General features: G+C 47.2%; 1 protein-coding gene across 1 annotated transcript in view; it reads right to left on the bottom strand.

The window, feature by feature from the left end:
• Positions 1–8,039: 8,039 nt before the first annotated feature.
• LOC116989925 (nuclear factor 7, brain-like) overlaps positions 8,040–27,757 on the bottom strand; it is a 48,318-nt gene continuing 28,600 nt past the window's right edge. The window contains exons 2-8 of the mRNA XM_033047480.1: positions 25,629–26,170; positions 25,450–25,545; positions 24,718–24,951; positions 22,946–22,968; positions 22,732–22,850; positions 13,255–13,319; positions 8,040–8,144 (exon numbers count right to left, since the gene is read on the bottom strand). Coding sequence (XP_032903371.1) covers positions 8,040–8,144; positions 13,255–13,319; positions 22,732–22,850; positions 22,946–22,968; positions 24,718–24,951; positions 25,450–25,545; positions 25,629–26,170 — 1,184 coding nt within the window. The remainder of the gene's footprint in view (positions 8,145–13,254; positions 13,320–22,731; positions 22,851–22,945; positions 22,969–24,717; positions 24,952–25,449; positions 25,546–25,628; positions 26,171–27,757) is intronic.

Genomic DNA, 27,757 nt, shown 5'->3' on the forward strand with positions numbered 1-27,757 from the left:
GAGAGCTATATAAGGCTCTGCAGGATAGCGGAGTCAGTGGATATGGGGAGAAGGCAGGAACGGGGTACTGATTGTGGATGATCAGCCATGATCACATTGAATGGCGGTGCCGGCTCGAAGGGCCGAATGGCCTACTCCTGCACCTATTGTCTATTGTCTATTGGTGATAACGTCGTAAAAGTAAACTGTCCCGGATTCTTAACTGAGATAAACTCCCACCCTCCCGGGGATGGGGCGGGCGGGGAGAGGGGGTGCAGAGGAGGCGGATGCATCTAACTCGTCATCCAACCGCCCGATGCTCCATACTCCAGTCCGATGGGTAAGGATTTGGGGGGAGGGGGAAGAGGGGAGAGGGGAGGTTGGTAGAAGGCAAGATTTTGTTTAACATAGCGGCACAGAGGCTGGTAACTGAAAAGGAACAGGTTAATAGATACCACAATGCATAAAGCAGGAATCCCAGGTTTCACAGGTTGCTTCGAACACATTAGTGTAATATTGGACCTGATTCAACAGCCAAGCTCGAGAGGAGAGATTTGCATGTAGTGTTTTTGGACCTGACAAACACGCTTGGATCTGAGCCATATAGATTTATTTGGAGTGCTGTTGATTTATTTAGTGTTCCAGTATTCACAGTAAATTTAGTGAAAGCATAGGTTAAGCACGGACAGTGGATAAACTGGGGAAAGTGTAGAAAAGAGGAGGTTTAGCTGGAGGGACCAGTGGTGCATGGAGGCGGGTCGTGTAAGTTTCCTTGTCAGGGCTATTTATAATGTGCTGCCATCACCGCAGAACATCAAGCAATGGGTGGGTGGGGATCCGACATGTCCCTTGTATTCAAAGATGACAACTTTGACGCATATATTATCAGTAGACAAAAATGCTGGAGAAAGTCAGCGGGTGCAGCAGCATCTGTGGAGCGAAGGAAATAGGCAATGTTTCGGGCCGAAGCCCTACTTCAGACTGTTATCAGTATGTGGGGTTAGTCTTTCTCAGGGTCTGTGTCCCTGGCGGCATAACCAAGTTTTGAAGTGCATAGCTGCAGCAATTGAGAGGAGGAGAGCAGAGGTGAATTCAGTATGCATCAGGATGGGAGTGTAGCTATTCATTGCGTTCCTGGGGAAGATAAAGATCGAGGAGGGAGGTTTACAGACAGGTATGAGTTAGTCCAGTTACGGGGAGCCAATGATCGGGAGATGCGGGTAGATTTAACCCTAACCCTAACCCTAACCCAAATTTCCTTGTTCCACAGGGAATAATTACTTGTAGTTTGAGGCCTGATATAGTGTTATATCAGTTAGTCAGCGGAGAGTGTATTTTATAGAACTGACGGTGCCTTGGGAGAACTTGCTGGATGAGGCTTATAAAAGTAAAAGTCTTAGATATGTAGAGTTCGCAGCAGAAGTTGAGCAGCGAGGATGGAGAGCAAGAGGCATCCGGTAAAGATGCCCTGTAGAGGATGCATAGCGAGATCAATCACATCGCTATTTGGAGAGCTAGGAATTTGCAGACAGTGTCTACATCAGGCTGCAGAGCAAATGTCAGAGGCAGCAGAGGAAGGCAGTAGGTGGGTTTGGTGGAGAAGAAATAGTGTCAGTTGGAGGCAGAAAGGAAACATATGACATGTTAAAAAAATATATTGTCAAGCATATTGGTTGAGAAAAGACATACAAGAATGTTGCCAGGACTAGAGGGTGTGAGCTACAGGGAGAGGTTGAGTAGACTGGGTCTCTATTCCATGGAGCGCAGGAGGATGAGGGGAGATCTTATAGAGGTGCAAGCTCTGTACAGACAGCACCCGTAGTCAGGATCGAACTCAGGTCTCTAGGTAGGTGAATCAGGAACCAGAGGATATACTGTAGGTTTAAGGTGAAGGGGGGAAGATTTAATAGGAAATGAGAGGTAACCTTTTCACACATGTGGGTATATGGAACAACATAGTTGAGGCTGCGACTATCCCATCAGATAAGAAATAGTTAGACAGGTACATGGATAGGACAGGTTTGGAGGGATATGGGCCAAGCGCAGGCAAGTAGGACTGGTGTAGGTGGGATATTGTTGGCCGGGTGTAGGCAAGTTGGGCTGAAGGGCCTGTTTCCACACAATTAATTTATGACTATTACTCTATGACTATGACATGCAGGATGTGTATTTTTTATGTAATTGTAGTCTGTGTGAGTGTATCCCGGTCTTATGCAAGGGATATATTTGTGATGTTACAAGCTAAATGATGGGCTAGGATTAGTGGAAGATAGGATGCAAGTCGACTGGGCTTGTACTCACTGGAATTTAGAAGGATGAGAGAGGATCTTATAGAAACATATAAAACTCATAAAGGATTGGATAGGTTTGATGCAGGCAAAAATGTTGGGGGAGTCCAGAACCAGGGGTCATAGTTTAAGAATCCGGGGGAGGCCATTTAGGACTGAGGTGCAGAAAAAAAGCAGGAATAGGGTACTGATTTTGGATGATCTCCCATCCTCATATTGAATGGCGGTGCTCGCTAGAAGGGCAGAATGGCCTACTCCTGCACCTATTTTCTATGTGTCTATGTTTCTACGTTTTTACGGTGGCATTGTGGAGAGTGAATATATTTATCTGGGATGGAACAAGATTTTCATGAACTGGGCCAATGGGCGGAATAAAAGCTGATTTATTGAACATAAAAGTGATGCAAGTTTGTAAAACAGGCCAGGGCAGATTTTTCCACACTAAATGGTATCGCCCTGTGTTATTTTTAGCAGACGAGAGAGGCATTGGAATGCAGACACACAGCTCCATGACAATTGCACCAGGGATGGGCAGGGTGGTGACGAACGTGTTTGGCATATTTGCTTGTGTCCGTGAAGGTATGAAATACAGGATTTGATACAACTATACAAGACACTAGATTCAGGGACGGTTTCTTCTCATCTGTTATCAGGCAACTGAGTTGTGAATCTGCGGAATACTCTCCCACAGAAGGCCACAGTGGAGGCCAATTCACTGGATGGTTTCAAGAGAGTTAGATTTGATCTTAGTGCTAAAGGAATTAAGGGATATGGGGGGGAAATGCCGGAACGGGATACTGATTTTAGATGATCAGCCATGATCATATTGAATGGCGGTGTTGGTTCGAAGGGCCGAATTCCCTACTCCTACGCCTATTTTTCATGCTTCTATCAAATATGAATGTACTGACTAATGATAAATTGGAGTGGGTTCTAAGATTTATCAACCACCATTCACCTTAGAGATCGATGCTATTCAGCCTCGAGATCTGTGCCACAATATGTCTCTGAATATGTTTTCTTGTGTTATTTGGTGTGTGCATGCCTGTGTGTGTGTTTGCCGTTCTGTCCATGTAGCATGGAATAAAGATCACAAGTATAATATTAGCATAGGTACATAGAGATGAGAGGGTGTTTGTTCTTCTCTACCTGCATAGGTGGTTGCATGTTTTAATTAAAGTGGTGACAGGTCCTGTGGCCCAACTTGCTCGGGCCATTGAGTCAGAGAGTCACATCATCATACAGCACGGAAACAGGCCCTTCGGCCCAACTTCCCCATGTTGACCAAGTCATAGAGCCATAGTGCCAACCAGCACAGAAACAGGCCCTTCGGCCCAACTTCCCCATGCCAACCAGGATGCCCCATCTACGCCTGTCCCACCTGCCCACGTTTGGCCCACATCCGGCTAAACCTTTCCTATCCATGGGCGTAGATTCATACAGCACAGACACAGGCCTTTCGGCCCAACTTCCCCGTGCCGGACAACATGCCCCATAGATGCTGATCCCAGCTGCCTGCGTTTGGCCCACATCCCTCCAAATATTTCCTATCCATCCATGTACCTGTCCAAGTGTCTTTCAAATGTGTTAGAGCACTGTTGTGTTTCGGCTGTATTAATAACTGAAGTCTTACACCATGATAAATGTCCAAAGACTTTATTAACGACAAAGCATTGATAACTGCATGCTAGCGCCTCTCTCTAATTCCAAGGGAAAACAGGCAGGGAGCAGCGCTGTAAAAGCAAGTGGGCGTAACTACCAAAGCATGAGTCATAACATGAGTGACACTGAGCTACAAGCACCTGCCCCAACTGTGTCCACCAGCAATCCCCGTACACTAACACTGGGGACAATTTAAATTACAAAAGCCACATTAGCCTACAAAACATTTACGTCATTAGAGGAAACCAGAGCGCCCGGAGGACACCCTTGAGGTCACGGGGAGAACGTACAAACATTCAGTATGATCATGGCTGATCAGCCCCAATCAGTACCCCATTCCTGCCTTCTCCCCATATCCCCTGACTCTGCTATTTTTAAGAGCCCTATCTAGCTCTCTCTTGAAAGAGGGTAGTGAGCCTGTGGAATTCTCTGCCTCAGAGGGCGGTGGAGGCCGGTTCTCTGGATACTTTAAAGAGAGAGCTAGATAGGGAGTCAGGGGATATGGGGAGACGGCAGGAGCGGGGTACTGATTGGGGATGATCAGCCATGATCACATTGAATGGCGGTGCTGGCTCGAAGCATCGAATGGCCTCCTCCTGCACCTATTGTCTATTGTCTATAAGAAGGGTCTTCACCCGAAACGTCACCCATTCCTACTCTCTAGAGATGCTGCCTGTCCCGTTGAGTTACTCCAGCATTTTGTGTCTACCTGAGAAGGCAAGATGTGTAGAGAGCACCAGAGGTGATGGAGGGAGTGAAACGGAGAGAAATGTTTGTGCTGTATTTCTGCTGACTCTTGAAAGTAACGTTAGTTGTTTATCCTTGTGTTTCCAGGAAGCTGTGCTTTCAGGAGGCCAGGTGTAGCTGAGAGTGGGTGCAGAGAGTGGTGGAGTGAAACAAAGAGGTGGACCACTCTCTCAGGTTCAGTGAGGTGAAAGGAATAGTAAAGCAGAGGGGGCCAGGTATAGAAAGTGTCTCGGTGTGTGGGGAGCTGTTTCTAAGAAATGAGTTGGCAGTGAACTTTTATCAAACTGCTTGAGCTGAGAGAAGGGAGGTCTTACTGGAAAATCTTCTCCTGAAACTGAAGAAAGTGTGTAGGGTAATTCTGCTTGTTTTCCACAATTCACTCAACAACACTTTCTTATTTAAATAAGATTGTTACACAGAACGTGGGATCGTGTTGTATGGGGCAGGCATTTCGGCCTACCGAGTCAATAGACACTAGACAATAGGTACAGGAGTAGGCCATTTGGCCCTTCGAGCCAGCACCGCCATTCACTGTGATCATGCCTGATCATCCACAATCAGTACCCCGTTCCTGCCTTCTCCCCATATCCCCTGACTCCACTATATTTGAGCCCTATCTAGCTCTCTCTTGAAAGTATCCATTCAACCGGCCTCCACCTGAGGCAGAGAATTCCACAGACTCACAACTCTGTGAGAAAAATGTTTCCTCATCTCCGTTCTAAATGGCTTACCCCTTATTCTTAAAGCCCCTGGTTCTGGACTCCCTCAACATCGGGAACATGTTTCCTGCCTCTAGCTTGTCCAAACCCTTAATAATCTTATATGTTACAATAATATCCACTCTCATCCTTCTAAACTCCAGAGTATATGCCCAGCTGCTCCATTCTCTCAGCATTTGACAGTCCCGCCATCCCAGGAATTAACCTTGTGAACCTACGCTGCACTCCCTCAATAGCAAGAATGGCGTTCCTCAAATTTGGGGACCAAAAGTGCACACAATACTCCAGGTGTGGTCTCACTAGGTCCAGAGTAAATGTACGAGGATGAGGGGAAACCTCATTGAAACCTAGCGAATAGTTAAAGGCCTGGAAACAGTGGATTCTGAGAGGATGTTTCCACTAGTGGGAGAGTCTAGAACCAGATGGTGTAGCCTCAGAATAAAAGGATGTACCTTTAGAGAAGAGATGAAGAGGAATTTATTTAGAAACAGAATCAGAATAGCACTTTATTTCCCAAGTATGTTTTGCAACATACGAGGAATTTCATTTGCCAAGTCAGTCATGCAAATAAAAACTGACAGATCACCCAAAACACATTTTAACATGAAACTCACTGCACTCAGGTGGCTCAGCACTTCGACTCCCCCTCCCATTCCGTATCTAATCCAGGGCTCTTTGACCAGCAGCACAGTCCCCGCGATGTGGAAAATCTCAACAGTGATTCCCATCCCAAAGAAGGGCACCACCAAGGTCCTGAATGACCTTAGACCGGTGGCTCTCACCTCCCTGGTCATGAAGGCCATGGAGAGGATCATCAAGGAACACATCACCAAGGCAACTGGCTCGATGATGGATCCATTGCAGTTTGCTTACCAGGCTGGTAGGGGTGTCGATGACGCAAAAATATTCATCTTAAACACCATCCATAAGCATCTGGAAATCCCCAAGACCACAGCCAGACTTCTGTTTGCAGACTTCTCATCAGCATTCAACACCATGCAGACACATATTTTGGCTGAGAAGCTCATCACCCGCTTCCACCTCAACCACAAACTCACTTTGTGGATTATAGACTTCCTCACCAACAGATCACAGAGGGTGTTGGTGAACCACACCTTGTCCGACACCCTCTTCACCTTCACTGGCTCTCCACAAGGCTGTGTCCTCTCCCCACTTCTCTTCATTCTCTACACTGATGACTGCAGATCCACCCAGCCAAACTGCCATTTTGTAAAATTTGCTGATGACACAGTCCTCCTGTCTCTGCTTCCCAGCCATACACAACATCACAGCTCAGCCCTGCAGGACTTTATAGTATGGTGTGAAAAGTCTTGTCTTGCGCTAAATATAAGCAAAACCAAGGACATGATTGTGACCTTTCCCCCCCCCAACAGAGACAGATGGCTGAGGCAGCCACCACTGTCATCCAGCAGGAGCCAGTGGAGATAGTGGAGGTATACAAATACCTGGGAACATCCTTCGACAACCTGCTAAGGTTTTCCTCCAATACAGAGGAAATCCTTAAAAAGTGCCATCAGAGACAGTACCTACTCAGGAAGCTGAAGTCATTTGGGATTAACAAACACATTCTCACCACATTCTACTACGCATTCATTGAAAATGTAATAACCTTCTCTTTCACTAGCTGGTTCCACTCCATCACCCTGCAAAACAGAAGCCGCCTGTTGAATGTGGTCAAGGTCTGCTCAAAAATCATTGAGCAGCCCGTCCGAACTCTCACTGCCCTATGCGACCAACAGTCTGTAAAGTTAACACGCAGGATTCTTCACGACCCCTCTCACATCCTGTTTCCTGAGTTTGAGTGGCTCCCCTCAGGACGCAGACTCCGCTGTCCGGGTTGCCGGACACAGAGGAGGAAGGCAACCTTCATCCCCAGGGCTGTCCAGCTTCTTAATGCCGATCACTGACTCATGAACATATGAAATAATAACCTTCTATATGCACTTTTTAATTGAAGCACTAAGGAAGCACTTTAAAAACTATTCCTATGTGTTGAATGTTGATGTGCGGTGTGTGTTGTGTGATTGTGCAGTGTGTTTGTGAAATGCGTGTGCTGGTTGATTGTGCAGTATGCGTGCTGCTTATGTTTGTTGATTGTGTCCCTTATTAAAAAGCTACTGTAATGCGCCCTTTTAAATTGCCCCTCGGGGACGAATAAAGTGCTTTGAACTTGAACTTGAACTAACCTTTCTGACCTGGGCCTCCTCTATGGCCAGAGTGAGTCCCACCGTAAATTGGAGGAGCAACACCTCATATTTCGCTTGGGCAGTTTACACCCCAGCGGTGTGAACATTGACTTCTCCAATTTCAGGTAGTCCCTGCTTTCACCCTCCTTCCCCACCCCTTCCCAGCTCGCCCACAGCCCACTGTCTCCTCCTCTTCCTTTCGTTTCCCACCCCCCCATCCCAACCCCCTCATCAGTCTGAAGAAGGATATCGACCTGAAACGTCTCCTATTCCTTCGCTCCATAGATGCTGCCTCAGCCGCTGAGTTTCTCCAGCATTTTTCTCCACATTCGATTTTTCCATCATCTGCAGTTCATTCTTAAACATGCTCAATATGTTTGTTTTTGTGTGAACGTTATTGTATTTATTGGGAGCTGATTTCATGCTGTAGACTGTGGTCATTGTGCCTTATATCCTGTGTGGACCTTGTCCAGTTTTGTTCCATATTCAGAGTTTGTTGTGCCCATTGTGTGCAGTGCACATTGTGTAGTGTTTACTGCCATCTACAGGTACAGCACACATTCAGAGTTGGTTGTCTTCATTATGCACAGTACACACAGTACACATAGGCTGGGATGGAGGTGTAGAGTGACTGGACGTCCATAGTAAAGATGAGGGAGTGGGGGCCTGGAAAACGGAAGCCATTGAAGATACGAAGAGCGTGTGAAGTGTCTTGGACATAGGTGGGGGAGTGAACGGACCAGGGGGGGGATAGGATGGAGGTATGTGGAAATTAATTCGGTGGGACACGAACAAGCAGAAACAATGGGTCTGCCAGGACAGTCCTGTTTGTGGATTATGGGGAGAAGGTAAAATCGGGCCGTGCGGGGCTGGGGAACGAAAAGGTTGGAAGCTTTCGAGGGCAGAGAGCCGGGAGTAAGAAAATCAGAAATGGTGTGTGATATTTGTGGGGTTTGAATATTGATTTTTCTCACATGATGTAGCCCCGGCATTCCCTCCCTCTCTCTCTCTCTCTATCCCTCCCACACACAAGTCGCACAAGCTTCTCGTTCTCACCCCACAGACCGCTAACAATGGCCTTTATCATCGTTACTTTTTGCATATCTTTCATTCATTGTTCTTTATCTCTCCACATCGCCGTCTATATGTCTCCTTTCCATTATCCCCCAACCAGTCTGAAGAAGGGTCTCGACCCGCAGCGTCACCCATTCCTTCTCTCCAGAGATGCTGCCTGTCCCCGCTGAGTTACTCCAGCTTCTTGTGTCTATCTTCGGACATTGTGTAGTGTTTACTGCCATCTTCAGATAAAGCAGGGTAAATGCAGGATTCAACATGACATCACACAGACCAGACTCCTCGCCATTGACTCCATTGACAATAGGTGCAGGAGTAGGCCATTCAGCCCTTCGAGCCAGCACCGCCATTCAATGTGATCATGGCTGACCATCCCCAATCAGTACGCCGTTCCTGCCCTCTCCCTATATCCCCTGACTCCGCTAACTTTAAGAGCTCTATCTAGCTCTCCCTTGAAAGTGTCCAGAGAACCAGCCTCCACCGCCCTCCGAGGCAGAAAATTCCACAGGCTCACAACTCTCTGTGTGAAAAAGTGTTTCCTCGTCTCTGTTCTAAATGGCTTTCCCATTATTCTTAAACTGTGGCCCCTGGTTCTGGACTCCCCTAACATCGGGAACGTGTTTCCAGCCTCTAGCGTGTCCAAACCCTTAAGAACCTTATATGTTTCAACATGATACCCTCTCATCCTTCTGAACTCCAGAGTGTACAAGTCCAGCTGCTCCATTCTCTCAGCATATGACAGCCCCGCCATCCCGGAAATTAACCTTGTAAACCTACGCTGCACACCCCCAATAGCAAGAATGTCCTTCCTCAAATTAGGGGACCAAAACTGCACACAATATTCCAGTTGTGGTCTCACTAGGGCCCTGTACAACTGCAGAAGGGTCTCTTTGCTCCATCAATGCTTCCTGCTGCCCCAGTCTTCTAAGGCTCCCTTCAGTCATGGCTGGCCATGGGTGTCTCCAGGGAGCTATTCCCTATATGGAGGACGCCTGTGCGTGACTTTGTTTAACGTGGGGAGACTGGTGCACAGACAGACACCCCACGGTCCTTGACAGATCTGGGTCAGGATCCAGTGGCATGGAGTCCAAGACGACCAGGGACTCTTTTCTGCTGCAGCCTTCATCCGCCTTCCCAGCCGTTGTGACTGTGACGCTCCACTAAGGTCAGCCATCGTCCTCAGCCTGTTCCACCGTTGAGGTCTTGGTTGAATTGCTCTTTGTCAGAGACCTCCCCCTCAACCTTACCGCCATGGGTGGCCCCACCAGGAGCATCGATAGCTCCAGGCGGCATCGCTCTCAGGATCTCAGGACCACACAAGCTTCTCCACCACGACAAGGTGAATCGTCAGTTAACATCAATGTTTGAGTTTAGTTCAGATACAGCACGGAAACAGGCCCTTCCGCCCACCAAGTCCGCACCGACCAGCAATCCCTGCCCATTAACGCTACCCGACACACACTAGGGGACAATGTCTTTACATTTTACCTGTACACCAAGCCAATTAACCTAGAATCCTGTACGTGTTTGGAGTGTGGGAGGAAACTGAAGATCCCGGATAAAACCCAGGCAGGTCACAGGGAGAAGGTACAAACTCTGTACAGACATGTACCTGTAGTCAGGATCGAACCCAGGTCTCTGGCACTGTGAGACAATAACTCTACCATTGCGCCATTTTCATTTATTTGCATTTTGTTGAACCAAACAAAAAAATAACAAGCATGTTATCCAGCTGGGATCCCAGACAAGTGGTATTCCTTACAACAGAGGGAGGGTGCAAATCACTACATTTTGATTACACTGTGTTGGCAAGATTTTACGGTTTGCTATGTTTTGGCGAGGGGGCTTTGGTCGAGAGGTTTGAGTTCTTGGCTGTATATATCACCAACAATATCTCCTGGATCAACCACAATGAAGCATCAACCTCCCTTCCATTGGCTCATGAGGTCATAAGTGATAGGAGTAGAATGAGGCCATTCGGACCATCAAATCTATTCCGCCATTCAATCATGGCTGATCTATCTCTCCCTTCTCACCCCATTCTCCTGCCTTCTCCCCATAACCTCAGACACCCGGACTAATCAAGAATCTATCTATCTATCTATCTCTACCTTAAAAATATCCACTGACCTGGCCTCCACAGCCTTCTGTGGCAAAGAATTCCACAGATTCACCACTCCATGATTAACATAATTTCTCCTCATCTCCTTCCTAAAAGAACGTCCTTTAATTCTGAGCTCATGGCCTCTAGTCCGAGACGCTCCCACTAGTGGAAACATCCTCTCCACATTCACTCTATCCAAGCCTTTCACTATTCTGTACGTTTCAATGAGGCCCCCCATCATTCTTCTAAACTCCAGCGAGTACAGGCCCAGTGCAGACAAACGCTCATCATAGGCGAACCTACTCATTCCTGGGATCATTCTTGTAAACCTACTCTGGACCCTCTCTAGACCCAGCACACCCTTCCTCAGATATGGTGGCCTAAAATTGCTCACAATATTCCAATTGCAGTCTTACCAGCGCTTTATGGAGCCTCGACATTACATCCCTGTTTTTGTATACAAGCCCTGTTGAAATAAATGCTAGCATTGAGTTTGCTTTCTTTGCGACTGATTTGACTTGCAGATTAACTTTTTGAGAATCCTGCACCAGCAATCCCAGGTCCCATTGTACCGCCGATTTCTGGATTCTCTCCGCATTTAGAAATCTATCCACGTCTACTAATTCCACCGGGTGGCGCCACCGCAGTGGCTGCCTCGCCAACAGTCTGTCTGTCCCCCCTCAGTTTTTATTATTTTAAGTATGTTTTATAAGTATGTTTAAAATTTTCTCGGTTTGTTTTAGGTGGGGGGTGGGTGGGGACTTTTTACAGTCACTTACCTCGACGGAGATGCGATTTTGCTCCATATCGTATCTCTGTCCCCATGTGGCCTAACAGTGTGCAGTGGTGCGGCCTTTCCTGAAGACCGGCCCGGAGCTTCAAGCCCCGGGTGCGGCGCGGACTTTAACATCGCGGAGCCTGCGATCCTTTGCCGAGAATAACCAATGGAAGAGCTCAAACCACGGAGGGTTCAACAGCCCCGACCACGGGTGAACAAAGGAGGAAGATGATTGAATTGTATTACCTTCCGTCACAGTGAGAAATGTGGATTCCACTGTGGCTGTGTGTCTTGTTGCTTTTCACTTTGTATGGCTGTCTGGTAACTCAAATATCACTGTTCCTTCATTGGTGCAACAGGCGCAAAAATACAAGGAGAATGGAAAGGAAATTTGACGAGAAGCAGGTTGGGAGGAAGCACAGTCAACGCAGTCGATGGAGTCCGCTGGCTGGGAATGGACTCTGGCCACTCGCCTTTTCCCTGACATGGATTCAGAGAAGTGGAGAAAGGGAAGGGAAGAGTCGGAGCTCAAGCGGTGAAAGTGGGAGCCGGTTAGAAACTGGCTGTGAGGAAGATGAGGCATTAAAGTGGGGAACGAGAGCAGGAAGCAGCGCTGATACAGACATGATGTTGCCGAGAGAGAGAGAGGCGAGGGAGCGGTCCGGCTGCGACTGGAATAAGCAATGCTCCACTTATCCTACAGACAGGAAGGCGGAGCCTGATTCCTGCGGGATTTCACCTGGAACCAGGAATTTCTAACGCACCCATTCTTTGAAACATCCGTTCCAAGGAAAATGTATCTGGTGTTGAAAGTGGAAATACTACAGACATAATGTGAAGGATACAAACGACGGACTTTGGGATCCGGGGGAGCCCGGAGCTCAGGACCCGCCGGCCGCGGCTGCTGCTGAACCCGCGGGAAGGGAGCTTGTTTCAAACTTCATATTTTAACAAAAGTAATTTCTGTTCCGTTGCCGGACGCGGTTAACGCGTTAAAATGAATGGATCGACAGACAGACAGCTCTGATTTCAGTTGCTGTTTATTTCACTCTTCCCACATTTACATTCCCCCTGGTTTTATTTCCGCGCTCACTGGGCTTTGTTTCACGACGCGGAATTTGGGGTTTAAATGGGAGCCGTTCGTTCAGCGCCGACCTGTTGTCCACCGGGTTTCTGCCCCACAGCCCCTGAGCCCCGCTCCTGACGCCGGTCCCGGGACCCGACACTTTTACACACCCGGAGCGGAACCGGAGCAGATTCTCAACCACTGGTTTTCATCCGCAGTACTGATCAAAGGATAAAGTTCCTCCGTGAATTTATTCCCAGTGAAGGTGTGGAGATGGGACTTGGTGTCCGCGTCGTAAAATGAAACTATCCCGGACTCGTAACTGAGATAAACTCCCACCCTCCCGGGTGTGGGACGGGCGGGGAGAGGGGATGGAGGGGAGGTGACTGCATCAAACACGTCATTCAGCCGCAAGATGCTCCAGACTCCAGTCTCCGGGGTCAGCTGTTCCTTTCCCTTCCTGTCCACAGACTCTGCGGCGACTCCCAGACACCAGTACCGACTCCCCGCCACCTCCACCTCCCAGTAATGTCTCCCCGATGTGAATCCCTCCGATCCCAGCACACACCACCAGCCTGTAAACCTCTTCCCGGTGTCAGGGAGACTCCTCTCGGTCCCGGTCCATCTCACCCTCTTCCGATCCTCAGACACCTCGAGCCGCGCATGCGCTGTTTCCACATCCAGGGTGACGGAGACTGGGGGGAGAAGCAGAGAATCAGAGAGTCCCCGGGGGTCGGGGGGAGACTCGGGCACAGGCGGGCGGACAACTGAAACCTTGCCCGGGGTTTCACCCAATTACGTGAGATGGAAAACACAAATCTTTCTCCGTGTTTTACTCCGAGGAAAGGGGTGGCTCGTGGATTGAAGGAGCGGGTCGGACGGCGGAGTTGGGATTGTGTGTGGGTGGGGGAGCGGGAGAGAGGGAGAGAGGGAGAGGGCGGAGAGGGAGAGGGGGAGAGAGTGGGGAGAGAGGGTGAGAGATGGGAGAGAGGGCTAGCATCTCCCTAGGGACTGGGCGCATGGCGTCGGCACTTTTTCCTCATCGACCTCCGAGCGTCTCGCTTGATCCTCTCGACTCGCCTAGCTGGTCGAGCTACGCTCTGTTGGGTTTCTTCTCGAGGCCTACGGGAAGATTGCGAGGGGAATCCGTTTAGAGCTCCTGACGAGGGGGTTTGTACCGCATTCGTGGACTCTCTTAGAGACTTAGAGAGAGACGATGGAGAGATTGCGGGTGGGCATTTGGAGCGGTTGGGCAGGGTTTTGTGAGATCTCGCTGTTAGGTGGTGGAGAGGGAATCAGATTATCAAGTAGCGGATTGAGATAAGTGGTAACAGGAAGTATTTATAAAGGCTGGCAGGATATCGGATGTAATATTGGAGAATTGGGGCCAGTATGGAACTGGCACACAGGAGGAGTTGAGGCCTGAGGCAGAGTCATCATCATCACACTGAATAGAGACGATTTCAGACGCCAGTTGTGATCCTTCTGCTCATGTTCTCTGCAGCAGAGGGCGAGACTGAAGGAGGGGCGGCTTCCACAACTGAAAAATGTCGGGGTTGAATGGCCCTTGTGCAACACAGAATGTGTGGAGGCTCGCGATTGTAGGGTCGCTGAAGGAGAGGAGCTTCATGGGTGGAAATGGCCCTGGACCTGTAACCCAGAATTCATTCAACTCAGGTTAAACCAATGTATGGGCTTTCATGGGGAATTGGACATGTTCCCTCATGGTGGGCGAGTGGTGAAAGAGAAGGCATATGATATCCGATATGATCTGGATAATTGGATCCAAGATTGACTTGGTTTAAGGAGGCAGAGGGTATTGGCATCGGGATAGTTTTGTGAATGAAAGGTGTGGAATGGTAGTGGCTATCTGTACGCAGTGGTCTTCAGCAGGGATCTGTCCTGGGATTGTTGGTGGTTATGATATATATTAACAACCACTTTCCGTGCCGTAGGCATGCGCTGTACATTTGTACTGACATGAAATTGTTGGTGCACTGGGTCACGTGGAAGGCTATCAAGGCTGGTCAGCCTCACTTGGTGTATTGTGTGCAGGTCGACATGCTCAAGGAAGGATGTGTTTGTGCTGGAGAGGGAACAGAGGAGATTCATCGGTTCTGAGTCTGATTCATTAATTAATTGAGTCTGAAGTAGGGTCTCGATCCGAAACGTCACCCATACAATCTCCCCAGAGATGCTGCCTGTCCCGCTGAGTTACTCCAGCATTTTGTGTCTATCTTCGATTTAAACCAACACCTGCACTTCCTTCCTACAAAGATTCATCGGGATGTTGCTTGTGTTGGAAGACTTTCGATACGGGGAGAAATTCGGCACAAAATCTCAATTTTCTGGTGTATGTGCGTAAGAGGATCTTTGTCTGGACAAATTGCTGTTGTTTTCCACCGAGAAAAAGCCTAGGCTGAGGTGAATGCTAGTTTCCCTGACAAATCTAATTCAAGCAATGCCTCAACACGATAGACAGTTAATAACAGTGAACCTAGCGATTCCAAGCGGGGGAAACACTGAGTCACCAGAAACTCCAGTCACTGACAATTCAGACAGAGTTATGGCACAGATTTCCCTCTGAAGATCGCCCATACATTGTGATAACAATCCTGGTCAACACATTGATCCCACATTTCAATACTTATAAGGTCATAACTAGACTAAGTGGGACCCGTTGTGTCCCATGACTGCAAAAGTTTTTATAGATATGTGAAAAGAAAGAGATTAGTTAAAACAAATGTAGGTCCCTTGCAGTCAGAAACGGGTGAGTTGATCATGGGGAACAAGGATATGGCGGACCAATTGAATAACTACTTTGGTTCCGTCTTCACTAAGGAAGACATAAATAATCTGCCGGAAATAGCAGGGGACCGCGGGTCAAATGAGTTGGAGGAATTGAGTGAAATCCAGGTTAGCCGGGAAGTGGTGTTGGGTAAATTAAATGGATTAAAGGCCGATAAATCCCCAGGGCCAGATAGGCTGCATCCCAGAGTACTTAAGGAAGTAGCTCCAGAAATAGTGGATGCATTAGTAATAATCTTTCAAAACTCTTTAGATTCTGGAGTAGTTCCTGAGGATTGGCGGGTAGCAAACGTAACCCCACTTTTTAAGAAGGGAGGGAGAGAGAAACGGGGAATTACAGACCAGTTAGTCTAACATCGGTAGTGGGGAAACTGCTAGAGTCAGTTATTAAAGATGGGATAGCAGCACATTTGGAAAGTGGTGAAATCATTGGACAAAGTCAGCATGGATTTACAAAAGGTAAATCATGTCTGACGAATCTTATAGAATTTTTCGAGGATGTAACTAGTAGCGTGGATAGGGGAGAACCAGTGGATGTGGTGTATCTGGACTTCCAGAAGGCTTTCGACAAGGTCCCACATAAGAGATTAGTTTACAAACTTAAAGCACACGGCATTGGGGGTTCAGTATTGATGTGGATAGAGAACTGGCTGGCAAACAGGAAGCAAAGAGTAGGAGTAAACGGGTCCTTTTCACAATGGCAGGCAGTGACTAGTGGGGTACCGCAAGGCTCAGTGCTGGGACCCCAGCTATTTACAATATATATTAATGATCTGGATGAGCGAATTGAAGGCAATATCTCCAAGTTTGCGGATGACACGAAGCTGGGGGGCAGTGTTAGCTGTGAGGAGGATGCTAGGAGACTGCAAGGTGACTTGGATAGGCTGGGTGAGTGGGCAAATGTTTGGCAGATGCAGTATAATGTGGATAAATGTGAGGTTATCCACAGGGCCGGTGCTAGGAATTGCGGGGCCCAATTAGAAAACTGATGGCGGGGCCCCTACTCTCAGGGCCGGCCTTATGGGGTGCGGGGCCCAATTGGGAACAATTTTGGTGAACCCCAGATTCCCAGCCAAGGTGTGTCAGCCCAGTTATTTAGTATATATTATGAAATTGTACACTAGGGTGTGATGGATTCTACACTGTGTGAATCTCTCCCGCTCCCTCCCGTTTGACTGTCAGTAGCTCCGCTGCTTCCAACCTTTACCGTAGCAGCTAATTACCATTAAACTGCATTATGTGATTGGACACAATGCCCTTGGAGACAGCGGCTGTTTGGTCGGGAGGAGATCTATTTGTGATTGGACGGGAATTTTAAAGCAAGCTGGTTGGTGATTGGATGCAACCCCCTTAGATACAACGATTGATTGGCCGCCAAACAAAATTGTCAAATCTGTAACAAAAATCGCGGGTCGGTGCGAACTCAGTGGATCTGGTTGTATCTCCAAACTAATCTGGTTGTATCAACCAGACTATCTGGTTGTATCTCCAAACTAAACAGTATAACATGCAGGTACATTCATTTAAAATTCAGTGATTATTTCACATGATTTCTCACTGTGTAAAGCTCAATATCTGACCAATTTCTGTTTACCACGTTTGGTCTGCCGTGAGCATTTTTCTCTCCCAAAATAGTTCACACCAAGCAAACCGATCAACGAACCAGACAGCAGTTGGACGTAGTCATAGAACCATAGACAATAGGTGCGGGAGTAGGCCATTTGGCCCTTCGAGCCTGCACAGCCATTCAATATGATCATGGCTGATCATCCAACTCAGTATCCTGTACCTGCCTTCTCTCCGTACCCCCTGATTCCTTTAGCCACAAGGGCCACATCTAACTCCCTCTTAAATATAGCCAACGAACTGGCCTCAACTACATTCTGTGCCAGAGAATTCCAGAGATTCACTACTCTCTGTGTAAAAAATGTTTTTCTCATCTCAGTCCTAAAAGATTTCCCCTTTATCCTTAAACTGTGACCCCTTGTTCTGGACTTCCCCAACATCGGGAACAATCTTCCTGCATCAAGCCTGTCCAACTCCTTAAGAATTTTGTAAGTTTCTATAAGATCCCCCTCAATCTTCTAAATTTTAGCGAGTGCAAGCCGAGTCTATCCAGTCTTTCTTCATATGAAAGTCCTGACATCCCAGGAATCAGTCTGGTGAACCTTCTCTGTACTCCCTCTATGGCAAGAATGTCTTTCCTCAGATTAGGAGACCAAAACTGTACGCAATACTCCTGGTGTGGTCTCACCAAGACCCTGTACAACTGCAGTAGAACCTCCCTGCTCCTATACTCAAATCATTTTGCTATGAATGCTAACATACCATTCGCTTTCTTCACTGCCTGCTGCACCTGCATGCCTACTTTCAATGACTGGTGTACCATGACACCCAGGTCTCGTTGCATCTCCCCTTTGCCTAATCGGCCACCATTCAGATAAAAGTCTACTTTCCTGTTTTTGCCACCAAAGTGGGTAACCTCACATTTATCCACATTATACTGCATCTGCCATGCATTTGCCCACTCACCCAGCCTATACAAGTCACCTTGTAGCCTCCTAGTTTAGAGGGGTTTAAACGGTTTAGAGATGTTTAGAGGGCTTCAGATAGGTTTAGAAGTGTTCAGAAGTGTTGTAGAGGGAAATAGGGGGGGGGGGGATAGACGGGGTTTAGAGGTGTTCAGAGGGTCCCAGGGGGGTTTAGAGACGGTATAAGCCCCCCGTGAGAAATTGTATTTCTCTGAAATTGAAGATAGACATAAAGCTGGAGTAACTCAGCAGGACAGGCAGCGCAGCGACTCTGGAGAGAAGACCCTTCTTCAGACTGAATTGAACTCTCGTCGGTGAGAGTACTTGTGATTGTCTGAAGACGGGTCTCGACCAGAAACGCAACCCTCTCCCCAGAGCCCATGCCCGTCCCGCTGAGCCACCTTCAACTTCAGAGCCAAACAAAAAACACAGAGTGCTGGAGGAACTCAGCGGTCAAGGCGGCTGCCTCACCCGCTGGGTTTCTCCAGCATTTTTGTCTACCGCTAAACGTCAATGATTCCGGGAATGCTGAGGAGACAGGGTGATAGAGAGGGAGTGGGAGAGCTAGAGAGAGACGAGATGGTGAGCGGGAGAGAGAGAAGGAGGGAGAGAGAGAGCAAAGCACAGAGAGACACAACGTGGGTCGGTAGGTGAATGACTAACCTGCCCACCAGGAAGAAGCCCCTTCTCGCGGTCCGGGGCCCTCACTCATGATGGTGAGTTTAAAGAAATTCTCAATGTGTCATCGATCTACATTCCTCAGTAAATGTAATTGTGTTTTAAACAAGTATTTATGACGCCGCGTGAATTTTATACAAAGGAACACGGCGTCATTAATACTCATTCAAAACACAATAAAATTTACTGAGGAATGTGGATGGATGCAGATTGATATAACAACTTGTTAACAACTTCATGTTAAGAAGTGCTAACAGTACTAGTTAACAAATCGTTTGTGTCTGATGGCCGTGCAGCGGTTGTTATACATGGTCGTTTAAAAAAAAAATCCGCATGGCGAATTAAAAAATATAATCTTTATTTAATAAAGAGAATTCGTATTTCCGTACGAAATACGGAACATTAGTGCGGGGCCCCCATTAGGCGCGGGGCCCAATTGGGGGCAATCGGTCAAATCGGCTTAAAACCGGCCCTGGTTATCCATTATGGTGGCAAAAACAGGAAAGCAGACTATTATCTAAATGGTGGCCGACTAGGAAAAGGGGAGATGCAGCGAGACCTGGGTGTCATGGTACACCAGTCATTGAAAGTGGGCATGCAGGTGCAGCAGGCAGTGAAGAAAGCGAATGGTATGTTAGCTTTCATAGCAAAAGGATTTGAGTATAGGAGCAGGGAGGTTCTACTGCAGTTGTACAGGGTCTTGGTGAGACCACACCTGGAGTATTGCGTACAGTTTTGGTCTCCAAATCTGAGGAAGGACATTATTGCCATAGAGGGAGTGCAGAGAAGGTTCACCAGACTGATTCCTGGGATGTCAGGACTGTCTTATGAAGAAAGACTGGATAGACTTGGTTTATACTCTCTAGAATTTAGGAGATTGAGAGGGAATCTTATAGAAACTTACAAAATTCTTAAGGGGTTGGACAGGCTAGATGCAGGAAGATTGCTCCCGATGTTGGGGAAGTCCAGGACAAGGGGTCACAGCTTAAGGATAAGGGGGAAATCCTTTAAAACCGAGATGAGAAGAACTTTTTTCACACAGAGAGTGGTGAATCTCTGGAACTCCCTGCCACAGAGGGTAGTCGAGGCCAGTTCATTGGCTATATTTAAGAGGGAGTTAGATGTGGCCCTTGTGGCTAAGGGGATCAGAGGGTATGGGGAGAAGGCAGGTACGGGATACTGAGTTGGATGATCAGCCATGATCATATTGAATGGCGGTGCAGGCTCGAAGGGCCGAATGGCCTACTCCTGCACCTAATTTCTATGTTTCTATGTTTCTATGTTTCTATGTTCACACGGGAGGGATGGTCCCCTGACGCAATATTCCACCTCTCCACCAATTCCAATATTAGTGGACAGTGGGGGGAGGGAGGGGGGGGGGGCTTTCCGGAGGGCTGGTATGGGTGCTGTTGGCTGCAAGGACTACTGGTCTCCAGAGGGCTAGTATGGACATTGTGGGCCAAATGGATTCTTGGGGTGGCAGCCCAGTCCCTCAAGCCTGATGTGCTGGCAGCTCACTCACGGCTGGCGGGCTGGCAGTTGACTCACGGTTATTCCTTGAAATTCCATTTCAAGCAGAGTGCAAGGCCACCAAATTCACATCCATTTCCCTACCATTTCAAGCAGGGTGCAAGGCCACCAAATTCAAGTGCAGTTTCTTACCTCTTCGAGCAGGGTGCAAGGCCACCAAATTCAGGTTCAGTTTACTATCACTTCAAACAAGGTGCAAGGCCACCGAATTCAAATGCATGTTCATACCACTTCAAGCAGGGTGCAAGGCCACCAAATTCAAGTGCAGTTTCATACCATTTCATGCAGGGTGCAACGACACCACATTCAACTGCAGTTTCATACCATTTCATGCAGGGTGCAAGGCCACCACATTCAAAAGCAGTCTCATTCCATTTCAAGCAGGGTGAAACCACCATAAAACCACACAAAACACCACACTCACAGGTCAGTAGACATTCAGTGTGTTCAGTTGACTCCCAGCTCAGACAGAGTCACGACCTCTCCCTCCCCCATCATGCAGAGACTGAGCCACACTTCCGGGTTTTATAATCCCTCCCCCTCCCACCAGAAAAGGTGTGGCCTTCATGGCGTGATTGACAGGAGAGAGATTCTCAACATTTTAAAACACTAATAACACTTTTATTTTCCATTGAAGGGAAGAATCCTCTGCACCTGATGGGCAGAGGGGGACTGAGTAAGATGGCCAAAAAACACAGCCATAAGTGGTAGCATTTTATCTAAAATCAATATGGTGCAAACAGGAAGTTGTCAAGTTTAGACCAACAACCATTTGCAGTGCCTTTTACTTCAACCCAAACCCCCCAAACAACCATTTGCAGTGCCTTTTTACTTCAACCCAAACCCCTCAAACAACCATTTGCAGTGCCTTTTTACTTCAAACCAACCATATTTTCATTTTCAAATCACACTAAGGACCCTCACAGTTGAGTAGACATTTGTTCAGTGTTATTTAGAGCTCAGAGAGACATTAGCCTCTCGCTTCCTCCATCTTGCAGAGACTGAGTGAGTCACACCACATCCAGGTTTTATAGTCCCTCCCCCCTCCCACCAGCAGGGGCAGCGGAGAGAATGACGATTTAAAAAAATATATTCCTCTGATTTTTCATCGATGGGAAAATCTTCTAGTCCAGTCCGGCGGAGGGGGGCTCTGAGCGAGGAGGCCAAGAATGACGGCCGTAAGTGGCGGCGTTTTCTCAGAAATCACATCGCAGTGTCAAAAGCGGTCAAGATCTTACTTTTAGTAATATAGATATCATGTGATAGGAGTAGAATTAGGCCATTTGGCCCATCAAGAACTCCGCCATTCAATAACGGCTGATCTACTTCTCCCTCCTAAATCCATTCTCCAGCCTTCTCCTTAAAACATCTGACACCTGTACTAATCAAAAATCTATCTATCGCTGCCTTAAAAATATCCACTGACTTAGGCTCCACAGCCTTCTCTGACTAAGAATTTCACAGATTTGCCACCATCTGACTCAAAAACATTATCCTCATCTCCTTCCTAAAAGAAAGTTCTTTCATTCTGAGGCTGTGACCTCTAGTCCTAAACTCTCCCACTAGTGGAAACGTCCTCTCCACATCCACTCTATCCAAGCCTTTTACTATTCTGTATGTTTCAATGCAGTCCCCCCTCATTCTTCTAAACTCCTGCGAAAACAGGCCCAGTGCCAACAAAAGCTCATCATAGGTTAGCCTACTCATTCCTGGGATCATTCTTGTAAACCTCCTCAGGCCCTTCTCCAGAGCCAGCACATCCTTCCTCAGTTATGGTGTCTGCAATTGCACACAATATTCCAAATGTGGCCTTACCAGCGCCTCATAGAGTCTCAGCATTACATCCCCGTTTTGTATACAAGCCCTCTTGACTTTGCTTTCTTTACTACCAATTCCACTTGAAGATTAACTTTTTGGGACAAATTTCTAACTAGATTCAGTTAAATCCATTTAATATCAACTGAACAAGTAACTGGGTGTTTTCGTCTGAGACAAAATTCCTGGCTGAGGTCAATACTAGTTTGTCTGACACGACTCATTCATACAATGCCTCAATGTAGTGGAGAGTTAATGACAATGATGTCCGTATCTCCAGCAGGGGGGCAGAGCTGAGTTAACCAAAGTCAGTAGTCACTGACAGGACAAGCAGGACCAGTGACACATATATCCTTCTCTGATGGAACCCGCGTTTTTTATGACAATCTTGGTCATCAAATTCCTACAAGTTTTCAATACCTCTGATTTAATTAAGTCACGTTTACTTTGCGGGCTACCTGGTAGAATTCAAACTCGTATCGTGACGTGTTTCTGCGGATGGGGTTAAGATGTTTTAGTTCATCTAGCAGTCTGTGTCTTGGTTGTATTGTGCTCCTGTGTTGGATGTTTTCAGGGTTCTGACATCTCCAGCTGACCACTTGACTGTGAAGCTTCCCAACAGGTGAGATTGGTGCTGGTATAAAACTTTAGTTCCCCTTCAGTTCATCATTACAGTCAAGCATTGCATCTATTTACAACTTAAATATGTCACCCACATAAGAAGTAAGGAATCCATATGTTTTACCTTGGTGATTGACAACAACAATATCTTTCAACACTGCGTTCAACCAGTAGGGGTGATCGAATTTTTCATCCAGTATGGCACCATCTCTCAGTGACAATGTGTGGTCTTCATCACTAATTCTGCAAATATTACATAACCGGTTATAACCTGCGCGTCGACATGTTTATGTGACTTTACAGATCCGTGCAGAGTTTAATTGAAGAGCATGTCCTACCTCCTCTTGCGACCAGCTTCCTCCTGAAATAAATAAAGCAGAAATTGACTGAGGGAACAGCAACTTCACGCAAGTTATTTCACATAGTTGAAAATTACCATTTTCTGACTCGCGCTCACATTGTCACACAGAGGACATTACACTGATGGAACCAATGCAGGAGGTATGATGAATCTTTGTGACATTTATGCTATAACTCAGAGGAGGCAATGTGTAGGAAAGTCTGGACGTGTTGTGAATTTTCTGCTGAATAATGTCATGAGGTCATAAGTGATAGGAACAGTATTATACCATTCGGCCCATCAAGACGACTCCACTATTCAATCATGGCTGGCCCATCTCTCTCTCTCCTCCTATCCCCCATTCTCCTGTCGTGTCTCCTTAACCTCTGACACGCGTAGTATTCAAGAATCGAAATATATCTGCCTTAAAAATATCCACTGACTTGGCCTCCATAGCCATCTGTTGAAAATAATTCCACAGATTCACCACCCTCTGACTAAAATTCCTCCTTATCTTCTTCGAGGAACGGCCTTTAATTCTGAGGCGATTACCTCTTGTCCTAGACTCTCCCACTAGTGGAAACATCCTCTCCACATCCACTCTATCCAAGACTTTCACTCTTCAGTCAGTTTCAATGACATCCCCGCAGAATGTGGAATTCGTGCCCACGGGTCTGGTCGATGCAGATAGTAATGTAACGTAAGGGATGTAATGCTGAGGCTTTGCATGGCCCTGGTCGGACAGCATTTAGAGTATTGTGAGCAATTGTGGGCACCCTGTCTGAGGAAGGATGTGCTGGTGCTGAAGAGGGTCCAAATGAGCTTTACTAGAATGAAAGTAGACAAAAATGCTTGAGAACTCAGCGGGTGCAGCAGCATCTATGGAGCGAAGGAAATAGGCAACGTTTCGGGCCGAAACCCTTCTTCCAACTGATGTGAGGGGTTGGGGGGGGAGGGGGGAGGAGAAGAAAGGAAGAGGTGGAGCCAGTGTGCTGAGGGAGAGCTGAGAAGGAGAGGAGTAAGCAAGGACTACCTGAAATTAGAGAAGTCAATGTTCATACCGCTGGGGTGCAAACTGCCCAAATGTAATATGAGGTGCTGCTCCTCCAATTTCCGGTGGTCCTCACTCTGGCCATGGAGGAGGCCGAGAGTGAGGACCAGAATTTATTAGAATGGTCCCGGGAATGAGTGGGTTAACTTATGATGAGTGTTTGATGGCACTGGGACCGTACTTGCTGGAGTTTCGAAAGATGAGGACCCCATTGAAACTTACTGAATAGTGAAAGGCTTGGATAGATTTGATGTGGGTGGGGGGGGGGGGGGTTTCCACTGTTGAATGAGACTAGGAGCAGAGGGCATATCAGAATAAAAGGATGTACATTTAGGAAGGAGATGTGGATGAATTTATTGAGTCAGAGGGTGGTGAATCCGTGGAATTCCTTGCCATAGGAGGCTGCAAATGTCGTCAACGGACATTTTAGGGCAGGTCTAGATGTATTCTTGAATAGTACGGGTTTCAGGTTTTATGGGGAGAAGGCAGGAGAATGGAGATGAGAGGGTGAGAAAGATCAGCCATGATTGAATGGCGGAGTAGACTTGATGGGCCGAATGGTCTAATTCGTCTACTATGAATTATGAGATAGCAGAGCCTGTTTGTATGGGGACGTTGGATAAATATAGCAATTGATAAAAGTTGCATTTGCGCAAATATATCGCTCCCAATGTTGTGACTGCAATTTCATTGAACGAGATTGAAACATAACCCCTGACCTTCAGAAATAACACGCTGTCTGTTTGTTCCATTCGCCCCTGCAGCTTTGAGAGTTCCTCCTCAATAGAGTTTAAATTCTCTTGAATGTCTTGAAGATTTTTCTCCATTGGACTTAGAATCTTCTCCTCGTCCTCCTTGATGTCTCTGAGAATGCGCTGCTTTTTCTCCACGAGAATCCTGAACAGTTCATCAAACTGAGATGTGACGTGAGACCTGAGGCTTTGTGATTGCTCCTGTCAAATGAAACATGTAGATTGTCCGAATCCTTTTCCATGAAATATACTCTTCCTCACGTTCACATTAACTCCCACCGATACCCAGATCCCGCCTTCAGTAGGTTAATTACAGCAGATAACTAAATCGACGTAGACACACAACGCTGGAGTAACTCAGCGGGTCCGGCAGCATCTCTGGAGAGAAGTAATGGGTGATGTTTCGGGTCGAGACCCTTCTTCAGCCTGAGTTACTCCAGTATTTTGGTTCTACCTTCGATTTAAACCAGCATCTGCATTTCTTTCCTACACAAATTAAATGGACGTGTTATGTAGATGAGGGCGGAGCCCATCCTCGCCACAGCGAGAACATGGCGGTTTCACGCAGAGAGTAGCAGAGCTCAGGGTCGAACCACGGTGAAACAGCGCAACTAACTGCTGCCACGCTACGCTGTAGTGCATTAACCAAAATACAAAACTACACAACACGATCAGAAATGCCACACAGCAAGGCCTCACCCGGACTTGGGAAATCTTCAGCTTCTGTTGCTCTTCCATTTCCTGGATGGCTGATTTATTTGTTGTCAGAGATTGTATGGATGATTTAACCTGATCCTGGGAATCAGAGAGAAAGGGGGTTAGACAATAAACATTCAACTATACATTCGCGCAAGTGATCGTAGTCGGTTTGCTTTTACCTTGTAGATTGCAACAGCTTCTTTAATCGGTATGAAGCTGTGAGACTTGTGTTCCCGCCCAGCTGCACAAATCACACAGATCAGTTTCTTGTCCGTTTCACAAAACAGCTTCAGTTCTTCCTGATGTTCATCGCAGTGATGTTTACTTTCCTTCTCCTCCGTATTCAGACTCAGTGTTCGAACTTTCTCAGCCAGTCTCGCCAAGGCCCGATTAACTTTGAGGGTGCGGTCAGCAAACTCCTCTCTACATTCCGGGCAGGAGTTTCTCCCGTCCGTGTCCCAACTCTGTGTGATACAGGAGCGGCAGAAGTTGTGCCCACACCCCAGGATAACCGGGTCGGTGAATAAATCCAGGCAGATGGGACAGAGTGTCTCCTCTGCCAAACTCTCGACCTGGTGTTTCGAAGCCATTTTAACTCCCAGTCCCTCGCGGTTCAAAACGCTTTCAGTGTCGAGGAGCTGTTGAACCTGCGCATATCCACCGCGTACGCTGCAGTCTCCAGAACATTTGCTATAGGTTTTCAGGGTGACCGTGTCCTGACCTCAAATACCCATGGAGGGTTTAATGAGATGTTAAACAGACCGGTATATAAATGTAAACGCAGGGAATGTTATGGGACAGTTTAGAGCAGGACAGAAAAAAGAAACTAACTGGGGTGTAAAACGATGTTTAAATATAAACTTAGAGTGAAGTCAAGTCGGATTTATTGTCATCTGTACAAAATACATGATATGTATGCCATCATAGCAGAAGGATTTGAGTATAGGAGCAGGGAGGTTCTACTGCAATTGTACAGGGTCTTGGTGAGACCACACCTGGAGTATTGCGTACAGTTTTGGTCTCCTAATCAGAGGAAAGACATTCTTGCCATAGAGGGAGTACAGAGAAGGTTCACCAGACTGATTCCTGGGATGTCAGGACTTTCATATGAAGAAAGACTGGATAGACTCGGCTTGTACTCGCTAGAATTTAGAAGATTGAGGGGGGATCTTATAGAAACTTACAAAATTCTTAAGGAGTTGGACAGGCTAGATGCAGGAAGATTGTTCCCGATGTTGGGGAAGTCCAGAACAAGGGGTCACAGTTTAAGGATAAAGGGGAAATCTTTTAGGACCAAGATGAGGAAAACATTTTTCACACAGAGAGTGGTGAATCTCTGGAACTCTCTGCCACAGAGGGTAGTTGAGGCCAGTTCATTGGCTATATTTAAGAGGGAGTTAGATGTGGCCCTTGTGGATACAATCCGTATGGAACAAAGAACAGTACGCATAGGAGCTGCCCTTCGGCCCACAGTGTCTGTGCTGAATATAATGCCAAGACCAACTCTTACCTGCTTGAACATAATCTATATCCTTCAATTACCTGCATACTCACGTGCCTATCCAAACATCTCTTCACCGCCTGTCTCGTATCAGCCTCCACCACCATCCCTGGCAGCGCGTTCCAGAAACTCACCATCATTGGGGTAGAAACCTGCCTCGCACATCCCCTTTAAACTTTGCCGCTCTCACCCTATCGCTATGCTCTCTACTATTAAATATTCCCCTCTCGGTAAAAGGTTCTGATTGTGTAACCTGCCCACCCCTCTCATAATTCGATAGACTTCCATCAAGTCTCCCCTCAACCTCCGGCGGTCCAGAGAAAACTTTCCATAGTCGGTCTGACCTCTCCATTCTCTTAATGAAATCCTAATTCTGGTAAACCTCCTCTGCATCGTTGCCTAGTACTTCATATCCACTTTCACATCCAGTGAAGCTATCACCATAGGTGCGGGTGATGAGGGGGGGGGGGGGGGGGGGGGTGATGTGAGAGCAGGTGCAGGGTAAGAGTCAGAGGATAAGGAACAGGGGAATTAGGGCGGCGGTGGGCAGAATTGGTATTCAATGAGAGACGGCTGCGAGTTGAGACACACGGGACTGCAGATGCAAACTGCTGGACGAACGTAGCGGGTCAGGGGCCTATCTGTGGCAACAACAGGTGCGGTGGCGAAGCAGAGATGATGTTACTGAACGAGGAATCCAGAGGCACATCCAGAGACGCAAATTCAAGTGTCTCCATTGCACCTTAAATGAATGATTGAAATTAAATCCTTTCCATCATGTAAATGCCTTAATTAATAATTAATAAA

The sequence above is a fragment of the Amblyraja radiata genome, chromosome 30 (genome assembly GCF_010909765.2).
Source record: "Amblyraja radiata isolate CabotCenter1 chromosome 30, sAmbRad1.1.pri, whole genome shotgun sequence".
Lineage (NCBI taxonomy): Eukaryota > Metazoa > Chordata > Chondrichthyes > Rajiformes > Rajidae > Amblyraja > Amblyraja radiata.